General features: G+C 38.1%; 1 protein-coding gene across 1 annotated transcript in view; it reads right to left on the bottom strand.

Moving 5' to 3' along the window:
- Window positions 1-5,415: 5,415 nt before the first annotated feature.
- The window catches only part of slc6a11b (solute carrier family 6 member 11b), a 41,402-nt gene continuing 24,122 nt past the window's right edge, over window positions 5,416-22,695 (bottom strand). Inside the window, exons 12-15 of the mRNA XM_041781485.1 lie at window positions 16,351-16,453; window positions 15,658-15,758; window positions 13,288-13,458; window positions 5,416-8,751 (exon numbers count right to left, since the gene is read on the bottom strand). Coding sequence (XP_041637419.1) covers window positions 8,608-8,751; window positions 13,288-13,458; window positions 15,658-15,758; window positions 16,351-16,453 — 519 coding nt within the window. The 3' untranslated portion in view covers window positions 5,416-8,607. The remainder of the gene's footprint in view (window positions 8,752-13,287; window positions 13,459-15,657; window positions 15,759-16,350; window positions 16,454-22,695) is intronic.

The raw sequence follows: 22,695 nt of genomic DNA on the forward strand, positions 1-22,695 counted from the left end.
CTCCGCAAGCCTTTGTTCATCTCAGCAGATGGCAAGTCCAAGTCAAGTCTATACTTTTTGGTCACAAATCCAAGTCAAGTCTCATGTCTTTGAGAGGCAAGTCCAAGTCAAGTCTAAAGTCTTTGGTCACAAATCCAAGTCAAGGCACAAGTCTTTGAGCTTGAGTCCCAGTCAAGTCCCATGTCTTTGAGTGGCAAGTCTAAAGTCTTTGATCAGAAGTCCAAGTCAAGTTTCAAGACCTCGAGCTAAAGTCCATGTCAAGTCTCATGTCTTTGAGTAGCAAGTTCAAGTCAAAACTGAAATTTTTGGTCACAAGACAAGTCTTATGTATTTGAGCTAAAGTCCAAGTCATGTCTCATGTATTTGAGTGCCAATTGAAAGTCAAGTCTTCAAAAGGCAAGTCCAAGTCAAGTTTCAAGTCTTTGATCACAAGTCCAAGTCAAGTTTCAAGTCTTTGATCACAAGTTCAAGTCAAGTTTCAAGTCTCTTATGATTGTAATGCATGTTCAATCCAGTCTGCTTAGACCACTGCATTGTTACATCTTAGCACTTATTGTATTTTTGTCATCAGGGGCAGCATTGATCAGTTTTTTGATTCATCACTTTAGAAACACACACGAAACCGTTGTGTACAAGGCTAGTTTCTATATTAGTGTTAACATCCTTTATGCTTTAATAAATTAAACTGATGAGATATGGATGAAAACTAACATGACTGAGTTATCTGTAAAATATGTCACACACTGGCCCCTTATCTTGTTATTTAATATCCAGGTCACACAATGGACCTGCAACGCTACTTGTCAACAGTAAATCTGGTCCAAAAGATCTGTACATGGTGTAGCTTAAGTAGCTGACATTAATAATGCATGTGGATTGTATCTCGGTTAATGTTATTCAGGGGATTAAGTTACTCATTTGTTAATTTTTATTGTCAGGGGAAAACCCGGCACTCAACAAAGACAAAGACATTAACAAGCTAACATCCTAAAGTTTGCCAACAGTTCACAGGTGCTAATACTAACTTTACACACTGTTAAGAGACTGACCTATCTAGATGGGTAATGAGGTGTCAGTTAGAAGCAGACTTGGTCGATCCAGCATCTTTGATTCTGCAACCGCAAACTTAAACACAAAAGGCACCACAGCAACGGGTGGAGTAGCCATTGTTGTTATTGTCTGTGGCCGGCTGGCTTTGGCGAGTGCATGCACACGCCTACGTTTGATGATTGGGGAAAGGAGATCATGATGGAAAAATTAAAAAAACAAAGATTGTTCACAGGTCCCAAATCAAGAATCCAAGTCGAGTCTCAAGTCACTGATGTGTCTGACTTCAGTGTGAGTCTACGTCCCAGACTTGAGTCTCCATCCCTGATATCTTCAGTGTGTCTCGACTTGTTTTTGGATCTCGCTTGCCTTCTGCATGTATGTAAGCATTGTTAGAAAAAACAAATGAGTCATCAATTTCACCTGGTTTAGGCCTATTTATGCTTCATGTTTGAAACAGATGGATGGACGTTTCTGTCCATACTCTATTTTTCATCTCTTCTCTTATGGATTTTCATCATCAGCTTATGGATAAAGAGCAAATGTTGTGATAACACTGTCTCTTTTCACCATTTTTACCTTCCAGGAAAATGTTTGTACAAATAAACAGATCACTCCCCTTATAGAGATGGCACATCTTTTTCAGTAAAATCATTGAAAACTGAAATAAGACAACCTGCCTGGGGAAATATTATTCATTACAGCATATTCCTGTCAGCCAACACTGACATTTTTTTAATAACGGTTCAAGATAGAAGCTTATTTTCAAACAGTAAAGAAAAGCAAGAAGTAATTTTACAGCATTTTAAAGGAATGATTGTCTCACTGACATCCGTTTAACCTTCACATTACTCCCTGAATTTGTTGGCTTGACTGAAGAGTCCAGAAACTTTCTCAACTCACAAAGCATCCTCTGAAGTTTTCATGCTGCAGCAACGTGACACAACAACAAAAGAAGATTAACTTCACACCATCTACCGGATCAAGTCAAGATGTCACCTCCAAATCAAAGGAAGTAAAGCTGATTTCTCAAGTGTGACAGATACACAAGCACACAAAAGCACACAAACACAGAAGGCTTGCTTGACACACGCACATAATAAACACGCTCCCAGAGGCCTACAAACGCACTGATAAGAGAGTCTAAATCTGGGCTACAGTGATGTGGAGGTCCCTCAAACAAATCATCTAATAAGATTATAGGAGGACAAATACACTGTTGTTTGTTGTTGCTTTTGCTGTTTGTTTTCTTTGTTATTAATATGATGTGGTGGCTGTGAAACTATAAAGAACAATTAACAATATAATTTAACCTTTCCTTTCTGACATTTTCTGTTTTTGATAGTGGCCAGATTTATAGTTAAAAGTCCCACTTAAACTGATTGTTCATGATTTTGATCAAATATCTATAGTCAGAAGTTTTGGACAGGCAATTATTGCAGTAGAAATATTTGGTATATGATAGGAAAATGCATTATTACAGTATTTAAAGCCTGATTTTTTTTTTTAGTTGTCCCAGTTAGTTGTAACAAGTCTGTTTCCACAGGCAGATAGGCAGTGTGCACATGAGGACCCTGTAACTGCTTAAAGTGATCTCATTTGAGAACCGTTCAACTTTTGGACTCATCAGTGTCTCTTCTACCTCACTTGCCAATCAAAATTGAGAAGAGGCGGGACTTCTGACAGTGGTAGAAGGGGAACAAATCGGACTCATCTTTTCAAGTTTGCTGCTGCCCAAGTCAGGACAAGATTCCTTTACATTTTCTTTATGTTGTCTGTTTAAGAGTTCCTTGAACACCAAAAAATGAAGCACACACCTGTTTTAAAACAATGTTAAGGATTTTACAGCAAGAAGTTGAAGGCAATGTTTTGTAACATAGCAACAAGGGATGCTGGTAAGACAGATATGGTCTAAACTACCACACATTGTTTCCTTGTGTAAAATCATTGGAAAAGCCAAAGAAATCAGCCAAGATATCTGGAAGAGAATTGTGGGTGGCCACAAGTCTGGTTCATCCTTAGGTACAATTCCCAGATGCCTGAAGGTGCCACGTTCATCTTCAAACAATTATACCCAAGTATAAACACCGTGGGAATGAGCAGCCATCATACTGCTCAGGGAGGAGACGGGTTCTGAGTCCCAGAGATGAACGTGGTTCTGTGCCAAATGTGCACATCAACCCTGGAACAAAAGCAGAAGATCGTGATGCTGAAGCTGGTAAGAGTGAAATAGTCCTGTACTGACATGGGCTGAAAGACCACTCAGCAAGGAAGAAGCCATTCCTCCAAAAGCAACATGAAAAAAGCCAGAGTAAGGTTTGCAAATGCGCACAGGGACACAGACCTTAATTTCTGGAGGCATGTCCTTTGGTCTGATGAAACTGGAATTGTACTGTTCAGCCATAATGATCATCGTTAGATATGGAGGAAAAAGTGGGAAGCTTTCAAGCCTGAGAACACCGGCCCAACTGTGAAGTATGAGGGGTGCAATCATCACAAAATAAATGGCATCATGAGGACAGAACATTATGTAGAAATGTTGAAGCAACATCTGAAGACATCAGCCAGTTCAAGCTTGGGTGTAAATGGGTCTTCCAAATGTTCCAAATGTGTTCCAAATTACAAATTACTTACAAAGTGGCTTCAGGACAACAAAGTCAATGTTTTGGAGTGGCCATCACAAATCTAAATCCTAAAGAAATTTGTGGGCAGAGCTGAAGACGCGTGTCATACAGTTTTAAAGCAATGCTGCCAAATACTAAGGAAATGTATATAAACTTGTGTTTTCAAAGAAAGTAGTAAAAAATTATGTCCCTCATTATTCTAGCATTTAGCAAATATAAATATTTTGCTAATCCTAACTGAACTAAAACAGTAAGAAAGTCGTATGTCTTCTTATTTTTCAACTGTATTTATTCTCAGGTCAGACCAGGAAAAAATGAAAATTAGAAGCAGCCAATCAATTTCTAATTGTACACTTGATTTTATTACTACAAGAGCACACAATTGTGTAAAGAGAACACTTTTTAAAAATATATTTACCTCTTTATTTTGCTCTCAAAGTGCCTGAGATCATTGCATGCACCCTGACCCCCTCACACAGTTGAGATTCCCCCACCATAGCCTCCTAATATCCTGTGGGAAACACTGCAGTTTTTTTGTTTTTATGTGAAACAATATTTTTCTATGTGCAAAGTAAAATAATGTGAGCAGCCATATTAAAACCACAAATAATACATCTCCTCCTGTAGCTGATAGTGCTGACATATTGTAGATGCATACATTTCCATCCTTTCTGCAGCCTCTAGATTCAGTGTGTCATGCATCTCTTTAGTAATGCAAAATCTCTTAAACTGACCTTGCAAAGTAGATGCATACACCTATTTCCTTATTTTTCACTGTTGAATCCATCTTGCAAAGCCCCTGTCTGAACCATTTGGGCCCGGTTAGAAAGTGAAAGGACCAATCAGCAATGAGGGACAGTACTCTCAGGCGCGGTGGAGTCGTGACATAAGCAAGCAGCAACAAGAGGCCAGTGCAATTATGGTGAAAGAGCTTAGCGTGGATGCTGCTAAAGCGACAGTTTTATCAGAGCTTGACGGCATTTCTTCATTAAAAGAAGAACAAAGAACAGCAGTGAGTTTTTTTCTTTTCAAAAACGACAAAAGTCGTGTACTTACATGTCTGTAGTCGCCATGGTTCACGGTATTCCTCGGTAACTGCACAATAGCAGCTACATCACGTGATTTGTTGCCCTGACTGGCTTGTAAAGATGTGACAGAACATCCATCCAATCACACTCTGAGTTTTTTTGAAATCCTCTGCCTTTTCCCAAACACTTAGTGTTGAAGGTTTTCCAGATGGATGTGTGAAACAAATCCATCTGTTGTGTCAGGTTACTCTTAAACACCACTGCTGTCTTTACGATTTCTTGGGGATTTACAGGCAACATCACTTTTGATTTTCAAGAACAATTTTACCTTAGACAGTACCCCTCTTAATTTCAGAGCTGCTCACCAGTTATGATCACCACTGATCATCTGAAACTGTTTAATTGTTGGGATTTTCTCTTGTCTTTTTGCAGTTTTGTGTGACTGCTACACTGGCATAAATAAAGATTCCTGCCACTGTTTGTATCTGTTGTTTGATGGGAGATTGGACTTGCCATCTAAAATGCCATCTTATCTCACTTGATCATTTTATCTCCAAAGTTTCATCACAGATGGAGGTATTGAAACCTTTCAAAAGGCTTTAAGAGGAAAATGTCAGCATCCACTGGCCTTCTCTTTTTCAGTGTAACTGCCGTTATTTTGAGATTAAGTTAAGGAAAAAACAGACCACCAGACTCAGCTCTTCTCTTTCCTTGATAATATTTATTCTTAAAAATGAGTAAGCAGACAGTTCATGTGTCCTGTGAATACCAAAATGTGTGTAGAACAGTACAGAACAGTAAAACACCTTTCATTATATTTCTATAACAAGATCTTTTGAGCGGCATATCAAAAGTCAAAACAAAGACACATTCTTTTTTAATACAGCAAATTTTTAAACATCTTTCATCCCAAGGAATAGACCACGGTTTTCTAAAAAGAGATGTAAAAATATACATCAACACAATCAGTGTTAAACAGCAGGCGATTATTCTCTGATGCACACAACTATAAACTTGCACAAACATCAGTGAGGAGGTGATAATGTCATAATGCATCAAAACCAGAGGGACCAATCACATGTTTAAGAGGATGTCACAGCTTAGACAGGAGGGGCTTCGGTCGTTAATCACTTCCTCGATTTCCCTCATTACTTACTCTATCATGCACTTCCTCGGCTCATCAACCCTTTATTTCTTTCCCTGCTCTCTTTGCCTCCTCCTGATAAACTGTAGAGAAATTCCTCTCTGATGCATTCCTCTGATTGCATTTTCATCAGGAAACAAGGACGAAGGGAAGAGAAGGGAAGAAGAGCAAGAAAGTCGGACAAAGCAAGCAAGGAAGGGAGGTAGGAAAACTTGGAGTCATTCGAGCGCTGATTGGATGAGGCTGTAATGGACTGAGATTGATCTGAACAATGAGACCAGCTCATTGACTCTCACCACTGTTAAATGGATCACACCAACAGACTGTGGCCCTCCACCCACCCACCGTGAGTGGCTCAGGCAGCAAAAGGTTTTTTTTTTCCATTGAGGTTTACAATGTCAGGAGAAAGGTCACACTAACAACAGCAGCCAGGCTCTCACTGATGCATAGGTCTGTGAAAAAATACATACCATTCAGAAGCATCATGCAAGGCCCATGTCATTGCCTTAGCCCTCCATGTGACAAAGAGAAGCCAATGACAGAAGGAGAGGGAGGACAAGCAGAGGTTGAAGATGAGAAGGAAGGAGATAGAGAAGGGGACAAGAAGAGAGAATAAAAAGAGAGGGGAGGAGCAGACAGATGGGTTATGAAATGCTCATCTGATCGGCATCCATCCTCTACAGGCGGAGCGCAGAGTAAAAATGCAGCGGTGGGGTTGGGGGCACGTCTGTCTGTCACTCTGCGTTAGGCTCACCATAATTACTGTGAAATGACAGAGCCACGACTTACAGGAGGGCAACTAGAGGAGAGAGAGGTGTGGTTTTAGACTTGTCCTGCAAGTTACACTTATTTCCAGACGTGATCAGATGTAGCTAAAAACCCAAGGTGTGAAAATGAAGATGTCCAAAACTGATGGAAGTGGATTCAGAGAGTATTTAAGCTCAGGACTTCGGTTTATCCGTCCTTTAAAATTACCGTTTAATCACCAAGTAGTGATTAATCAGAAACCCCATAAGCCCTCAAGGACTCAAAACATCTTAACATGATGATCAACAACCTCATAAAAAACAATTACATCCAATAAGCATTTTTTTTTTGCTTATGTTGCTTAGCAACATAAATGATTTCAAGTGAACAAAAATAACCTAAGGCCCAAAAAATGCTCCATAGTCCTCACAGCCACAACTGACTAAGATATTGTCTAATTTTTACCCTAAAATTTGGAGTATAAGATGCACTTGTAGTACCTTTTTTTTTTTTTTTTTTTTTTCAATTTAAAAGGAGGCCTTTGTGACCAATAAGCCAGTTTAAAATGCTGAGAGAGGTGATTTATGGTGCAATAACATATTGAAAAGTCAACACAGAGATAAACCTTCATGGCTGCAAGAGCAAAAGCTGTCCTCAGCCACTGTACCAAGCCCAGAGGAATCAACAGGTCATCCCTGTGCATAATGTAAGCAGCAGCTTCACTACAGAGCATGCTGGCATGCTAAGTCTAAGCTAAACACTCCAATGAATAAATGACCACTCACATTAAAATGAACCACCACCCCGTAACCCTCACAAACTAAGCTGAAGATGGAAAGCTTTTAGAGTTGTTTTAATGCAGTCTCGCTTAAAAAACATTTCAACACTTGGAACTTTGCAGCACTCATCAATGTCACTTCTCACTCTCTGGCCAATCAAAATTCAAATGGGGTGGAACTCCTGATTATGGCAGAAAAGAAACCATTATGACTCCAAAGCTTCCAGTTCTACAGCTGCTGCTAATGTCAGCAAGATTCATTTACGCTGCTTTTATAACTTCTTGGTGATATTTCCTTTAAAAAAGATAAGCATATGGAGCACATGAAGCAATTCAAAAACATTGTTACTGATACGACTGATGAAAGCAGAAGTCAACTTTTAGAACCTAGCAGCCATAAAGGCTGATGACAAGCATTTCGAAACTGAGGAAAGCACTCTCGGTGCCTGTGGACACAGGGCTTTACTGCAGGCTAAGTGCTCAACTACAGTACCAGCAGCTAGGAGTGCAAAATCAATACCTGAAAGAGCTCCACAGGTGCACAGAAACTGCACTCACAGGCAGTGTAAATCTCTTTTTAACTTCTGGGGAACCCCATAAACAGACTAGGTCATACACAAGGCTGCAACTTATATTCCAGATTTTAAGGTAAATGGAGAAACTCTATATACAAATTGTGTTCAGGTTATGCCCTCCTATAGCCTACCAGCATGCATTGTAGTGTTCCTCTTTACACACAAAAACTATGTAGAATGGTCCTCAAGCTGCTACATCTTAGTCAGTCACATTTGGGTACCTAGTACCTAAAAGAGAGATACAGTACTTTGCCAATAAATGTACGCTGTAAGCCTTTACAACACAACATAAAGTGCCTAAAGGCTGCCGCACTAGTGTGAACAGTACTGACAAGGTACCAGGACAAGTTTTAACCTTATACTGTATGTCATCAAACAGATTTAAAATATTAATGGTTAGAAAGAAACAGCTGCTTTAGTCACAATGTTAACTGAAAACAACAAATGTGTTATCAAAGTTTGTGCAAAACAGAAGCAGACTATAATCATGTGATAACTTTTCCTTTTTTTCCTTTTTTTGTACAAAACAAAAATAACACTCCCAGTCATTTGTTTCTTTTCCTGTTTTGTGTTGTGTTGGGTTGTGTAGGTGTTTGCTGTAGTTTTCTGTTGTTGGATTTATCGTGACTCAGCAGGCAGCTTGGTTGGTTGGTCGGGTGGTCAGTTAGAAATGCGTCTCCTTCTCTGAGATGGTGGATATTTTCCCATCAACCTTGAGTTTGGCGTCGTTGGCAGCGTATGGACTGAGAGCGGCGTGTTTCCCTCTCATTTTCAGGTCTGGGCTGGGAGTTGTCAGCTTCTTCATTCTCTGCAGAGGGGATTTAGAGAGAAAAAGGTTATCTCTCATTCTCCCAAAACAATGCTACTCCTATAAGCAGCTTTACATAGAGCTTATGCATAAACTCAAACACTCTGAAGGAACCAGAAGAAAGTGGCAACAAAAATGAACAAAATATAACTTTTAAAAAACATATTTGCTGGCCATTTCTTCCTTGACAAATAACATAACTCTTTCAATTAACAATAGCCTTATTTATTTAGACACTGAATGGTAAATGGACTAAAGCTCGTGTAGCTCTTTTCTAGTCATCTGACAGAGCGTTTTTCCACTGCAGGTCACACCTACCCATTCCCTCCATATTCAAACACTGATGGCTGTGCTATGCCATAAGTACCACCAATGCAGTGGATGCAAATTGGGGTTAAATGTCTTGCTCGTGGACACATTGACATGTGACTGCAGGAGCTGGGGATCGAACCCACAACTATCCAAATGTGGGACAACCAACTGTACCTACTGAGCCACAGTTACCTCATTGGGCTTGATAGTCATTCACAGAAGTTATTAAATAGTAGCTCACATTGACATGAATAAGGAACAAAGAAAGAGGGAGATGACAAGGCACCAGTAGTGCCTGACAGCACGGTTTTCTTAATCTTCTTTCACTTTCCTCACTCAAAAGAGCTTCCTAGCTTGTTTTGAAAGCGTAGATAGCTGTAAATTAATAATATCCACATCCATGTTTGAAATGTTATGCTCTGACAGGTAAATCCTAATCATTCAGGAAAAAGATGCCCCTCTGTTGCTGTATCCCATTCATTTTTTGTGCTACTTGCTAGTAATAAACCACCATCATTTTCTGCCATTGACATGGCATTATGATACACAAGTGCAACCAATTACAAGTAAATTAGGGTTGTCAAGATTAATTGAGCTATTCTTGATTCATCAAGGTCCAAAATTAGTGCACTAATTCTTTTATTTAATCACATGCTTTATTGTACCCAGCATTGTCTCATGCTGCAAGGATTAATGAAAGTGTTGAGACAATAAAACAGATATCCAACTCTATGTTGTATATAAGATATATAAAGTGAATCCTTTTTTTCCATCTTAATAACTTCAGACTAGCAAGCTAACCAGCAAACCAGCTGTGAAGCCACAAAAATATCAAGATACAGTACACAACAAAGACACATGATTAATCAAAAATAGTGATCACATTATCACTCCTTCAGTTTTCATCCTGCCTCAGATCTACCACAGGCTAAACTACCAATCATCTCACATCAGAAAAACTACATATTGCTTCTTTGCTTCTCAGCAGTCATAGGAGATTATTTCACTGTGACCCAGACCCTTTAGGAGAGTCAGATGTGGGGGATGAAACAGCTGGATTATTTTCTCTCATTTCCTAATAACAATTGTATAATGGCAAGTCAGGTGACAATTTACAGTGATCTATTAGGGTACTCGATTACTTCTTTGTTAATATTAGTAACATAATTCATATAGTCTGTTCATTAAGTTACTTTTCATAAAATTAATCTGTTGCCAGAAAAAAATGTTTTATTTGGCTTTCCATGTTGTTGCTACAAAAAAGAAAAAAGCATCTGCACTGATTGTTTTTCTCTCCTGCTTTTTAGCCTATTACTGCATCCCACTGCAGGGTGAAACAGCTAAATCTGAGAACATGCATAGTTAAGTTATTCAACCAGCAAGATGACAGAGAGGGCTGCATTCACTTGAAATGTCATTCCTCTTTTTTACATCAGTGTTGTTAGACTGCAGAGTTATGGGTTATAAACAAGGCTGTAGAATAAAAGTAGAGTCAGTGCATAAATAGTTATAAGGCTTGTAGACATGTAGAGCAAGTCTTTAAAGGAAACATATGTTACTTTTACCAACACTGCAGATAACACAGATATGATTTTTTTCAGAATGGACGAAGAGTTCACTAATGTTCTGCTTTTCTGGTCCTCATCTTGAAGTTAAGATCTTATTGTTCTCATTAAAAGGTCTCATCAAACTGTCCATTGTTGCATTGTTGTTTGGAGTGAGAGAGCTCTGGTGCTGTAAAAAGGACTCACTGATGTGCTGATTAATCTTTACCAGACATTTAACCTCTGTCAACCCGCTGTCTTTTTTTTTTGTATTTGCCACAAATTGAGTATATTGTAAAAATGATGGAATGGGATAACTGGCAGGATTTGTTGGCAACAAAAATATACGTTTAGGGAGCTGCAACTGTGATTACAGGCTCTTCATGAGTATGAGAGAAACAGGAGACAGACATGGGTAGACAGACATGAAATTTAAAGTCCATGTGGAGCAAAATCATAAATCGCTCTTAAAACAAACAAAAAATCAGGGAGAAAAAGTTGTAATCAGGAAAAGCCAGAAGTGTGACTTAAGGATTACAGTATTTTAGACCATTAGAAGGTATGTTACAATTTTTGGGTTCAGGTTTGGGGGTAGGTCTTGGATTAACCTTAGCATAATCCCACCTCCTTTGCACTACAATGGTTTAAAAGCAATGATTGCTTTGGCATCACCTGCTGCTTGGCTGCCAGTTAAATGAACATTCAGCATAAAAATCTACAATTCTGCATCTTGGACAGGTGAAAAAGGAGCCACATGAACCTGCTAAAGTCAGGTCGCATCAGTTTATAAGTGGGTGTGGTTTTGCAGCATTCAACAGCAACAACCCAGGGCAGAAATTATGACTTCAGTTTCATATCATTTTTAAACTTAAATAGAGATTTTTAGATATTTTCTTCATTACTTAAATTTGTCTAAGTGGTAAACAATGAACAACACTGTCTTTTGGTGTATTATATACTAAAAATGTTTTTTTCTTGATTTTTCCAAAATGCTTCAGTGAAACTTTATCATAAGCCCAAACCTATAAAAGAAAAAAAATACCCCAAAAATTCCATTAAAAAAAACAAACAAACAGAATCCCTTTAAAATCTCTTAACAAATTCCCAAACATTTGCAAATACATACCCCAAAATACAAGGAAAATGACAAAAAATTCCTCAAACATCCAAATACAAAGTCCCTGAAATTTCCATAAATATTCATTAAAATATAAAAGGATACCCCCCCCCCCCCCCCCCCCACATTCCCACAAAAATACAAAGACATTTCCAAAATAAAAAAATGCCTAAAAACTTCCCAAAAAATGTACCCAAACAACTATGTGTAAGGAGAGCCTAGATGTAATGTCCTTATATGTGCATGCATGGTCTCAGGAGATTAAAAGGACTGTTATATGCAAATTCTATACATCTTTCAACTTATCTATGATCTCTGAAAAAACAAGATTAAAACAGTTTCAGAAAAGAAGAGAAATACGCTACTTTTGATAAGAGCACTTTTTATCAGGCTGAAAACTAGATGGTTTATCTGAACTACTTTTCAAAATTCATTAACTACAAGTTATTGCACACATTTATCTGTATACTGCAGTTTCATTTGACCACAACAATATGATTATAGCTACATATGGTTTTGCTTGAGCATTACTGTGTGATTTAATTACAAACCTAGGGGTCCATGGTATATATGCGGTAGACAGTATAAATGATATAAATTTGGCCTACGGTAGAGATCTGGACTCTACCGACCAATCGTGATAACGCACATGTTTTTCCTCTCAAAGTCTGACAGCTGTACCGCAACAAAGTCAGTGTGCTGTCCCTGTCAGCCTGCCTGGGGCTTTAACACAAGTTAAGTGCTGCTTTGGCTGGTCGCAGAGCCAAGCGCTGCAGTTCTTCCTCTTGCAACGGCATAAACAACTGTTTAAAAGTCTATTTTAACTTATTACTGTCTTTTCTAAGTCCACAGTGAGTCAAAGATCCAGGCTGCGATGTTAAATGAGGTCAGAAAAGCTGCTGTAAACTAGCCGTATTCTCGAACGTACCGCAGCCAAAGCTAAGCTAACTCAATGCTAAAGACAATACTTCTGTCAAGCCGCGGACTTTTATTTTGAAGAGCTTGAAGGAAGTATTGTCTTTAGCATTGAGATAGCCAACTCAATGCTAAAGACAATACTTCCGTCAAGCTCTTCAAAATAAAAGTCCGCGGCTGTTATTTTTCTGAAACGCTTTTATTGTGAACGCCTTCACTAGGAAAACGTGTTCAAGTCATTAGCAGCTTAACACACCTCATCAGGTTAGAGATGAAATGCGAAACTTGGAGTGCAGTTAGACAGAAGTAAAACCTAGAGAGACTTAAAAAAATAAAACATGATTTCTGTGTTCCTATACTTGGAATTAAATTGAGTATGCCATCAAAGGCTTGTTTTATGGGGAAAAGGGGGGTTAATAACACTTGAATTTGGATTAAAAAGCATTATCTCTTTTTAATTTTGTAATACCGTGATATAATACCGTTATCGTCAAAGGCAAGAAAAATACTGTGTCATGATTTTTAGGCCATATCGCCCAGGCCGATACAAACCTGTGATAGAATAAGCTTAATACTAAAAATCTGACCTCAGATGGAGAACAGTTGTGAAATTATACATCAAAAGTAGAACATCTTGCATGTTGTTACCTCAGAGAAAGTTCCAGGGGTCTTCCAGATCATCCAGATAATCCCCAGAGGGATGCAGACCATTGAGGACATGGCCATGAACCAGCCGATACCGTAGCCCCAGTCTGGGTAGGTGTACACGTTGTTGTACTTCAGAGGCTTGTATTTAATCAAGAAGAACAAGAAAATGCCCTGCAGCACACAGAAATGAAACTCTATTAGTAAATCTTATTAACACTGTGAAAAAGAAACACCTTCTTTGTTGAATAGCTGGTGTGGTGCTGTAGCTAAAACTACTGGTGTATATATAAGAAAATGGCCATGTAAATATTTTTGCTTGCTAGAAGAAGTACTTAGAAATCCTCACATAGAATGTGGAAGGCATACAACCAAATGAAAGAGCAAGAGTATAAAACATAACTTCACCTATAAGGCTCAGTCCTGTTTCCAACTTTTACCCCCATGCCCCTAAAAACCGAGGTACCAGGTACAATCCTTAAATTCCTAAACAGACGCAGCATTGTTTCTGGGCATTTCCACTATGAGCATTTTCTTGTAAATGTTTGCCATGAAAGGACCATTGAGATACCAGATGATTGTCGTTACTTTCAAATCTTGAACTTGCATACATTTATACACTGTTTTTTTTTTTTTTTTTTTTTTTTTTGCTTGCACAGCCATTTTACTAATGATTCACAAGACATTTTGGGAGATTTCCCTTATCATTTGGTTTAGAGTGTGCCTCCCTCTGGAGAGTCTGTTTGAAGGGTATTTCACCTTTGCCCCTCCCAGAAGAATTTGGACACTCTAGCCCTAGCATAAACGTGTAAAACTTAGGGGCTGGGTTAAGTGGCAGGGGCTAGGGCTATTCCCAAAGCCCCTCTATACATTACATATCATGATACAGATGCTGAATTAACTGAGGATAGTAAACATGTCCTACAAAGAATTCAGCAGAGTTCAGAATGCAGCAGCTATTCCTTATTGTAGAGGATAACAGGAAAGGTATAGTGTTAAGGATCTCACACCTGGAAACACTTAAATTCAGATCCACACAGATTAAAGTAAATCAAAATAGTCTATTTATAATAAATAATCTAGTAATCAATGCAAATACAGTCATATTTTACTTTATACACTTTAAATTGCTCTCTCTGTTGTCTCCCTCTTGCTGTTGTTTTTTAGACTTTTCATATAGCATCCTGGTTTCATTTTACTATAATCCCACTTGCATTTGTGATGAATATCTTTTTGCTTTACTTCTGCATGAAACAGCTTTTCCTGTCCGATGCCTCTGTTATCAGTGCCACTGTCCGGCTCAAAGCATAAATTTCTTCTGATGGTCTCCTGATCCCGTTTTAAAAGTTAAGGGAAATTTTGACTTTACAGTGTTATTCAATACTGAAGCCAAGATTTAGTTCATGCATGACAACACAGTCATACGCCCAGCCGTGATCAGCTGACTGCCAGCTGATCCTAATTATCACCTCCCATGGCCAATCACACCTCTTTCTCTAAACACAGCAGTGTACTTAAGTATGATGTACTTACTGATCCCTGCTTGTATAATGCTGATGCACCATGCTGCTGCTGGCAAAGCTTAACCTCCTCCACCCCAGCCTCCTCCTTTATAGCACAAAGCTTGCTGCACCCTCGTATAAAGATTCATGCAACTACTGGTTAATTGCTTTTGAACTAATTTTGTTATTTTCAATACGCATTGTCATAAATGTATCTATCTGTTCATGGGTAGGAGCTTTCTGGAAAGTCAAAGCATGCTGCTTGACTAACAGGGAGCCTCTTTTGAGCAGAGCCCATCTCCAGTAAAACGGTTAAATGTATGACGAGAATGTTCCTGATTGAACTGGTGTTTGAAAAAGCCCTGAATGATCCAATATTTGTCCTTTAGTTTTACTGGCAGTAAAAAGACACAATGATCCATGTTCCTGGAGTGTTTACCACCTGTAACTTGTGTGAGGCGTGTGCTGCATCATGGACTTAAGCATCTACTGCTGCACCATTAGGGATATATATCTTAAAACTGCTGCCATAGCATCTACGGCCATATGAATTCTGTAACATCTTCTTGATACATGTATCCGCAAGGTGCAAGTGACAATATATTGCCATATGGATTTTTGGAGCACAGCCCATAATAGGGGTAAGGGAGGCATTGGGACTGAGCCTAAGTGTTGTACATAAAGTACAAAGCATCCAAAATCAAATTAAGGAAAAACAATTAACCCTGCAATTAATTTACAAACAAATATAAAAGACAGACAAGAACATGCATATATTCTAAAACAGGTTTGTTAATTATTACCTTCATAAAAATGTGTTTGCTTTCTCTAATGCTACTCCTCTTGATTTTGTGTGTGCAGACAGACTCACAGCACAGATGCCCGGGGTCAGGATCATCCAGCACCATTTGATGAAGAAGATGGGTTTGTAGCCGATCATGTCCTCAATGTTAAGGTAGAATCTGTCACTACCTGGAATGCAATTACAGAGAATCAGAGTTTCTGCATGTGTCATCACAGTAATATCCTGATTGATGTATTTTGACAGCATTTGGGTGTTTAGACAGAGCTGCTGCTACGTGTAGACAAAATTCAGTTTGACACTGTTTCTCAAGAGCGGCATGTCAATCAGCTCTGATGCATGAGAAACATTCTTAGTGTTCGTTAATATAATTTGGTTACTCTTTGAATGCTACTTAAATTGGGGCAGCCAGTGAGTAAATGTGATCACATAATTAAAAGCCTTTTATTCATTCTCTTTGGTTTGATCTTATTAAGTAGAAAAAACTAATTTTGTTTGCTTAAGAGTGATCATTTGCACTGCTAATGTACCATAATTGTTAATTTTATCATTTTAATGATTCGTGTCCCAAATACCATTGCATGCATTTAGACCCTCTCTCCAGCAGAGGGCAGAGGAGAAGTACGGTTACAGGATGACTGTTTCAGTGTGATTCCCCAAAGCTGGAATGTCAGACTGGTGTTAATATTCAAGGATGAGGATGAAAAATCAAATACAGTGATCTTCTGTTAGTTATAGTTCAAGCTAAAAGTGCAATCTTACCATACACCCAGCCGATACATATGGACTCAAATATGGCCACAAACAGCAAACACATCCCACTGGCAGCATACGAGTCGAACAGCTGGAAGACATACATCCCACCCTGATAGGATGAGACAGGTGTCAGTTTTCTGTCATGGACATTCAAGCCTCAGACTTGATGAAACCACATTAAATATGAGGTGAATCAGGTGCGCTTGATTGTCAAAGATTGGCAAGATTTTCAACTTCATAGACTACAGATCATTAACCCTGGAGGCTCGGTTATTAACTTGGCTTTGTAAATATTTTAATAACACATCTGTTCAGCTCACTGCTCCATTAATATTTCATTATAACATTTTAAGTCTTTAGGGAGCTATTGGAACTCCACTGACATGCACAATTTTTGGTACCTTGTGGCTGTTTCACAATTTCAGATGAAATCATGCAAAAAAGCATTTGAAGACAACCAAATTACCTTTTTTGTTATTTCTTACTCTTGAGCCTTTGTTATGTGTCATACTTAGCTTGAAATTTTAAGAATTGCATTAATTGGCTGTATCATATTTATATCTATCAGTCCAATATGACTCTACGGGGAGTAGATGATCACCTTCCCTATGAAAAAACACAATAGAGCACTGCAGGGATAATGTGTTTATGTAGGCCAGCCCTGAGGTTAGCACAATGTCAGCTCAATCAACAAAATGCTACTGTTTTTTCATGCTTTTTTGTTAGGAATGCACAATATTATTGGCCTGATATTGGTTTTGCCAGACATCAAAATTTCTGCTGATATTTCCATCCGATATTTTTGCTGTGAATATCAGCATATATCAACTGTAAATATTGGCAATATATACTTATAAATTTGTGGAGTTTTAGGCCAGACCAACAGACGTATGTCAGTTGAGATTTTTTTAAATTATTTAACCTTATTCTTTACACTTTAAAGTGTGATTTAAGGACTACATTTTGTTTCTTTGTTCATCTGTATTCCTTCAAGTGTATTAAAAGGATGGAAGTGTTAGGTCTGAAAAACGTATTTAACTGGAAAAGCACTCAGAGAGCGCAGACCGCCATCAGCCCTATCTCCCAATAGTGAAGAATCCTTTAAAAACATTCCTGGATCCAGACAGTGATCCGGATGACTCCCAAAATCTAGTTTGCCGATTACTCCCTCCCCGGTGGGGTGGAGACATGGTGAGGCAAAGCATTGGCTTTGCTACGTGTGGACTGTCATGGCGGAAGCACCCATGGTCTCACCAGCTGAGTGAAAGTCATGGCAGATGGTGAATATTCCTCTATTCCTCCCAGCATTGTGAGTATTGTCGCTACAATTCGCCGTCTTTCTCTCTGTTACGCTCCGACTCGTCTCCTCGACCGGGCATGTGTCTTACAAAGTCTATAAACTCCAAAACTTTGAATAAGTTACTCATGTCCGCCATCTCCTGGTGTAAAGTGGTAACAGCGAAGACCTAACTCCCAATAGTACAGAATCCTTTAAAAAAATTCCTTGATCCAGATGGTGATCCGGATCAGTCCCAAAATCTAATCAGTTCTTCCTTATGCCATTTCTGACATTTCCTGAAAATTTCATGAAAATCCGCCCATGACTTTTTGAGTTATGTTGCTAACAAACTAAAAAACTAACTAACAAACTAACAAACTAACGAACGGACCGGATCACATAACCTCCTTGGTAAATATCGTATTGATATTGGTGACGGCTAAAATGAATCTGTGAATACTTGCATATCAGAATACTAGCATTGGCAAAAATTTAAGCTATCCTTGTTTTTTTTTTATTAATGCTCAAAATAAGTCCTGTTGCAAACAAAAAGAAAACTATATAACACAAATGTTTTATTTCTCAAGATAATTTTCCTAAATGAATACAACTTTTATAATTTTTGAAGCTTCAATGCAATCAGTGAAAAAAAATCTAAAAAAGTATGTATGGCTATAAAGGAAGTCAACAGATTTCAACGTCAACACCACTAATGCTTCACATTTTTATTTTGCACTCTTACATCTTCGAGAAAAGACTTTCTTCTCAGTGTTACTATTAACTTGCACACCAGGTGAAATATGACATCTTATGTCCCAGACACACCCTAGTCCAGTGATCATCAACAGGCAGCCCTGGGGCCGTACCAGCCCCCAAAAGATGATTAAATTTAGAAAATGTGAGGAAAAAAGATGTGGGGTTCAGGGTGTCTTTTGTCTTTAAATCTGCAGATTTCTGTTCTAATGTTTCACTTCAGGCTCTTGGAGAGTGCAATTTTCCTGCCTGAGAAAAATTTAAAAAGAGACCTGTTTCCTCCATTTGTTTTCCACCAATCAGAAAGCAGCATATCCTACAAATATGTGGCTAAAATATTTCTATTGCCTATAGACGATAGGGACTGATCTCACTGTTTATGCTTAAAAATGAGTTATATTTTGAAAGAAGATAAAAAATACTAATACAGTAATGTTAGTTGGACCAAAATATTTATTTTGTTTTAGTTAATTTGAAAGTCTGCCCCCCAAAGTGCCAATCGAGACTAAATCTGGCCCTTGTACAATTGTAGTTGATGACGTAGTTAGCCACTTGTTAGCCTCCACCTTTTGAAATAAATAAAAAGCTTCAAATTTTATAGGTGGGGCACTTCCAAATGTTTTTATGTCATAGAAAATCTATCTAAAATCTCTTTAGTTTGTGTTTAACAACCTGATTTTGGGTATCTTCTAACTGAGAAACTCATTCGTAAATCCCATAGACTTTGAGAACATGTAACCTAAAGTGCTAAAATGGGTTTTGGACTCTTTATCGCTGCATTCAATTTATCTGTTTGTCTGAGGGTAAGGATATGAACATGTTCAGCATGTTACACTTTGCTTAAATCACAGAGTTTTACATCATTTTTATTTAAGGAAACTTAAGATTTTCCTACATTTTTCAATCTTTCTTTTAAGATATGTTAGATGACTAGCTGCACCCTCCAATAAACAACTCTCCAAACTGTGCCTTAAAGTGCTAAAACAGGGGCGGGCAATAGGCAGCCCTCACTCAATGTACCACCTAGTCCATTTCGAATACCAATAAATTATAAACTTGAAGATACCATGACAAAATCTGCCATAAAAACATGAAAATAAATTTTTTTCTCATCTAATCTTCAATGACTGGTATGTGTTTAGTTCTTTGAAAGAAATAAGATATAATTGGCTACACTGTGTATGTTAAACCTTTGCTATGCATTACTAAATGCACTTGTAAAATAAAAAATATTCCATTAAAATATATCAAACAAGTAACTATTTGTTGACTGCATTGATAAAGCAGCTTGAAATTGATATAATACTGTGTTTACATCATTAAATTAACTATTTCTATTTGCACTTGGTATAATAAATCATCATAAAAGTAACGTGTTCTTCCTTTCAATGAATTATTAGAAATCACAATGGTAAAATTGAGACTATCCAAAAATGTGGCCCAGTGAAATTGGCAATAAATCAGTGCAGCCCTATTAGTTAAAGTTGCCCACCTCAGTGCTAAAATATTGCATTCATAAAATACTTCAGCTTTAAAAGATTCCATTGTTTTATATCAGTAGTGGTTCTTAGATTTTACATCCACTTCTTCTTAATGTAGCTCCACTCCAGACAACGCATCCCTTCTTTCCTCTAAAAGGCTCATCATAAATAAAACCTCACATGAATCTGAGAGCAGGGTTACATCACAGCTCTGAACTACTGATTAAGAATATCATCAAAGCGCCTCAGCCACTGTCTTTATTCCCATTCTCAGGCCAGGTATTGAAATACACTCCCAGAGGACCTTTTGAACTGTGATTTAATCCAACTCTAGTTTATTCATGATGGCTCTTTGGCAGCAGAAAGGATTAAAGTGTTCAGAGAGCACGCAGAGCTGAAAGGAATAGTAGAGGGGAAAATTGGCAGTTTTATGTGTGGGTGACACAGAGGTGAATGGGTGATGACAAACAGAGGTCAGGTCAATGTACAATGCAGTAGTCCATGGCAGAGAGGATGGTGCTTTAATATTGCATTAAACCTCTTCTCCCTGTTTCAATTATGATCACTGTGGACCAGCACACAGTGGGGGTGAATAGAGCACTGTGCATATGGACACATGACAGGCTTTTAGTGGATGACAGACCTTCTTGGTAGTGTGAGGAACCAGAATGTCCTCCATTATTGCATTTTTTTAGAAGAAAGGTGTTGATAACACAGCAGAGCTGGTTGTATGCATATTGATCTAGATGGGTAAAATCAGTTCTCTGGGTCTTTTGGTGTAACTACAGACACTTTTAAAGGTATGATGTTCAGAGCTTCTGCATTGAAATGTCTACATTTATTTAAACACTTCTCACATGCTTTATATATGTTTAGTTTTCCTCAAGTATTTAGAACAGTTTAAGGTTTTAGTAGAAATGGCCTATCTTTTATCATGGTGGTCACTTTGCGTCTAGTAGAAAGGGTCTATATTTGTTAATTTTACCATTTTGATTGCTTAACTGCTTATCTACTGTATACCTGGCTGGGTTTTATCCTAGACTTGTAAAACAGTGGTGGCCATGGTGATGATGATGATGATGAATATGATGATGATGAGGATGATGATGAATATGATGATGATGAGGATGATGATGATGATGATGATGATGATGATGATGGCAACAGCCCTGATGATACATCTATGTAAAAATAAAACACACATGTGAAAACAGTTCCTTCGCTTCCCCCTCAGTGTTAATAGCAGGTATATAGCGAGACATTATCACCTGTATCTGTGCTTATGACTCATCATCTCCATGTGAAAACATTACACTTCATTTGTGGTTCTCTTAATCAATGCATGCAAAATATGTTATAATTAGTGCTGTTAATAGATAAAAAAAATTTAATCAAGTTAATCACATCACTATGCTGTGAGTAATCATGATTAATCACAGCATTCTTTTAAATAGTTTTTTTTTTTTTTTTACATTTTAAGATTTTTAAACTTTCTTAATGTCAAGTGTTTATTTTGATTCTCTTAATTCTATGTAGAGCATGTTGAAAGCATTTTATACAAACATTATTATTTATATATTATACCTATTAAATACTACCATTTACTTGCATTTTTGTTTCAGATAAGATCAATTAAAGTATGGTGTTTGAAGAAAGAAATATTTTACAAACTATAGTTTTTAAACTTTAACATCTCAGCTTAGTTTTAATGGTTTGTAAATCAGAATGTCTTAATTCTCTGAGCAATAATATTTATAATCTGCAGACGAGCCCAGAAGACATCAGGTACAAAATAATTTCTTCTGTCAAGTGAATGATCAGATGTGCTGTTACCCTGAGGTAGCTATTGCAGCAGACTGATGTCTAGTGGTCTCCCATTAGTATAACATATGTAGCTCGGACCAGCAGCTCCACTTTTGCTGCCTTTTCGCTGCCTTACGTGTCACGGATTCTTGTGATTATAGTTCTTCTCCTAGGTGTTCTGTGGTATGGGTCACCTAAGGCCATCTGGCAATCTCGAAGCCACTTGTTGCCAACGACATTAATGGTCTGCTGTCTTTGGTGAGCCATTACCAATTGCATTGGTTAGCTTGGACTTTGTCGTTTTGTGGACAAATCCTGGTCTGCTAGACTCCGCCGGTGTAGCTTGGCTATCGTGGCTTGATCCTGTGTTGTTGTTAGCATCTTTGGTGACATTAGCAAAGATGCGCTTCCCCCAAAGGTGGTACTTCAGACTCATTGTGCTTCGGTGTAAAGACAGTTCATCACTGCAGTATGAACACACAACTTTGCTTTCTGTCTCAACATTTATTCGCCTGAGTTTTAAAAGAAAATTGCCGTTAAGCAGACCTGCGTCTGTCTCTTCACTTATCACTGCTGGCTGTGTCTGACCCACCTGTAACTTCTTCACCCCCAGGCATGTAAACATCTGCACTGGAGGACTGCAGGAGCAAGTTGTGGCCAAACTTAGTCATATGATTAAAATGCATTATTATTTTTTTTAACGCGTTAAGGTTTCAAGATTAATCACAAGCGTTAATGCGTTAACATTAACAGCCCTAGTTATATTATATTGAGCAAAAGGAGCTGTCTGTGGACACAGGTCCTACTTTCCCTACTCTGTAGGGAAATTAACCTCCAGTAGGGCATTTTATAAGCGGATTACATTCTGTGTAATTTAATGTCCATCTGTCTAAAGCTTTCACATAAACATAAGCACCAAGTAAAGCATAAGTTTCCCTCTGTACTTCTTTCTACTTCCCTTGTTACAAAGTTCAGAATGTATTTGATGTGAAAAAGTGTTCAGTTTACTATTTGTGCATCCTGTTCTTCATTAAA

This window comes from Cheilinus undulatus, linkage group 3, assembly GCF_018320785.1.
Source record: "Cheilinus undulatus linkage group 3, ASM1832078v1, whole genome shotgun sequence".
Classification (NCBI taxonomy): domain Eukaryota; kingdom Metazoa; phylum Chordata; class Actinopteri; order Labriformes; family Labridae; genus Cheilinus; species Cheilinus undulatus.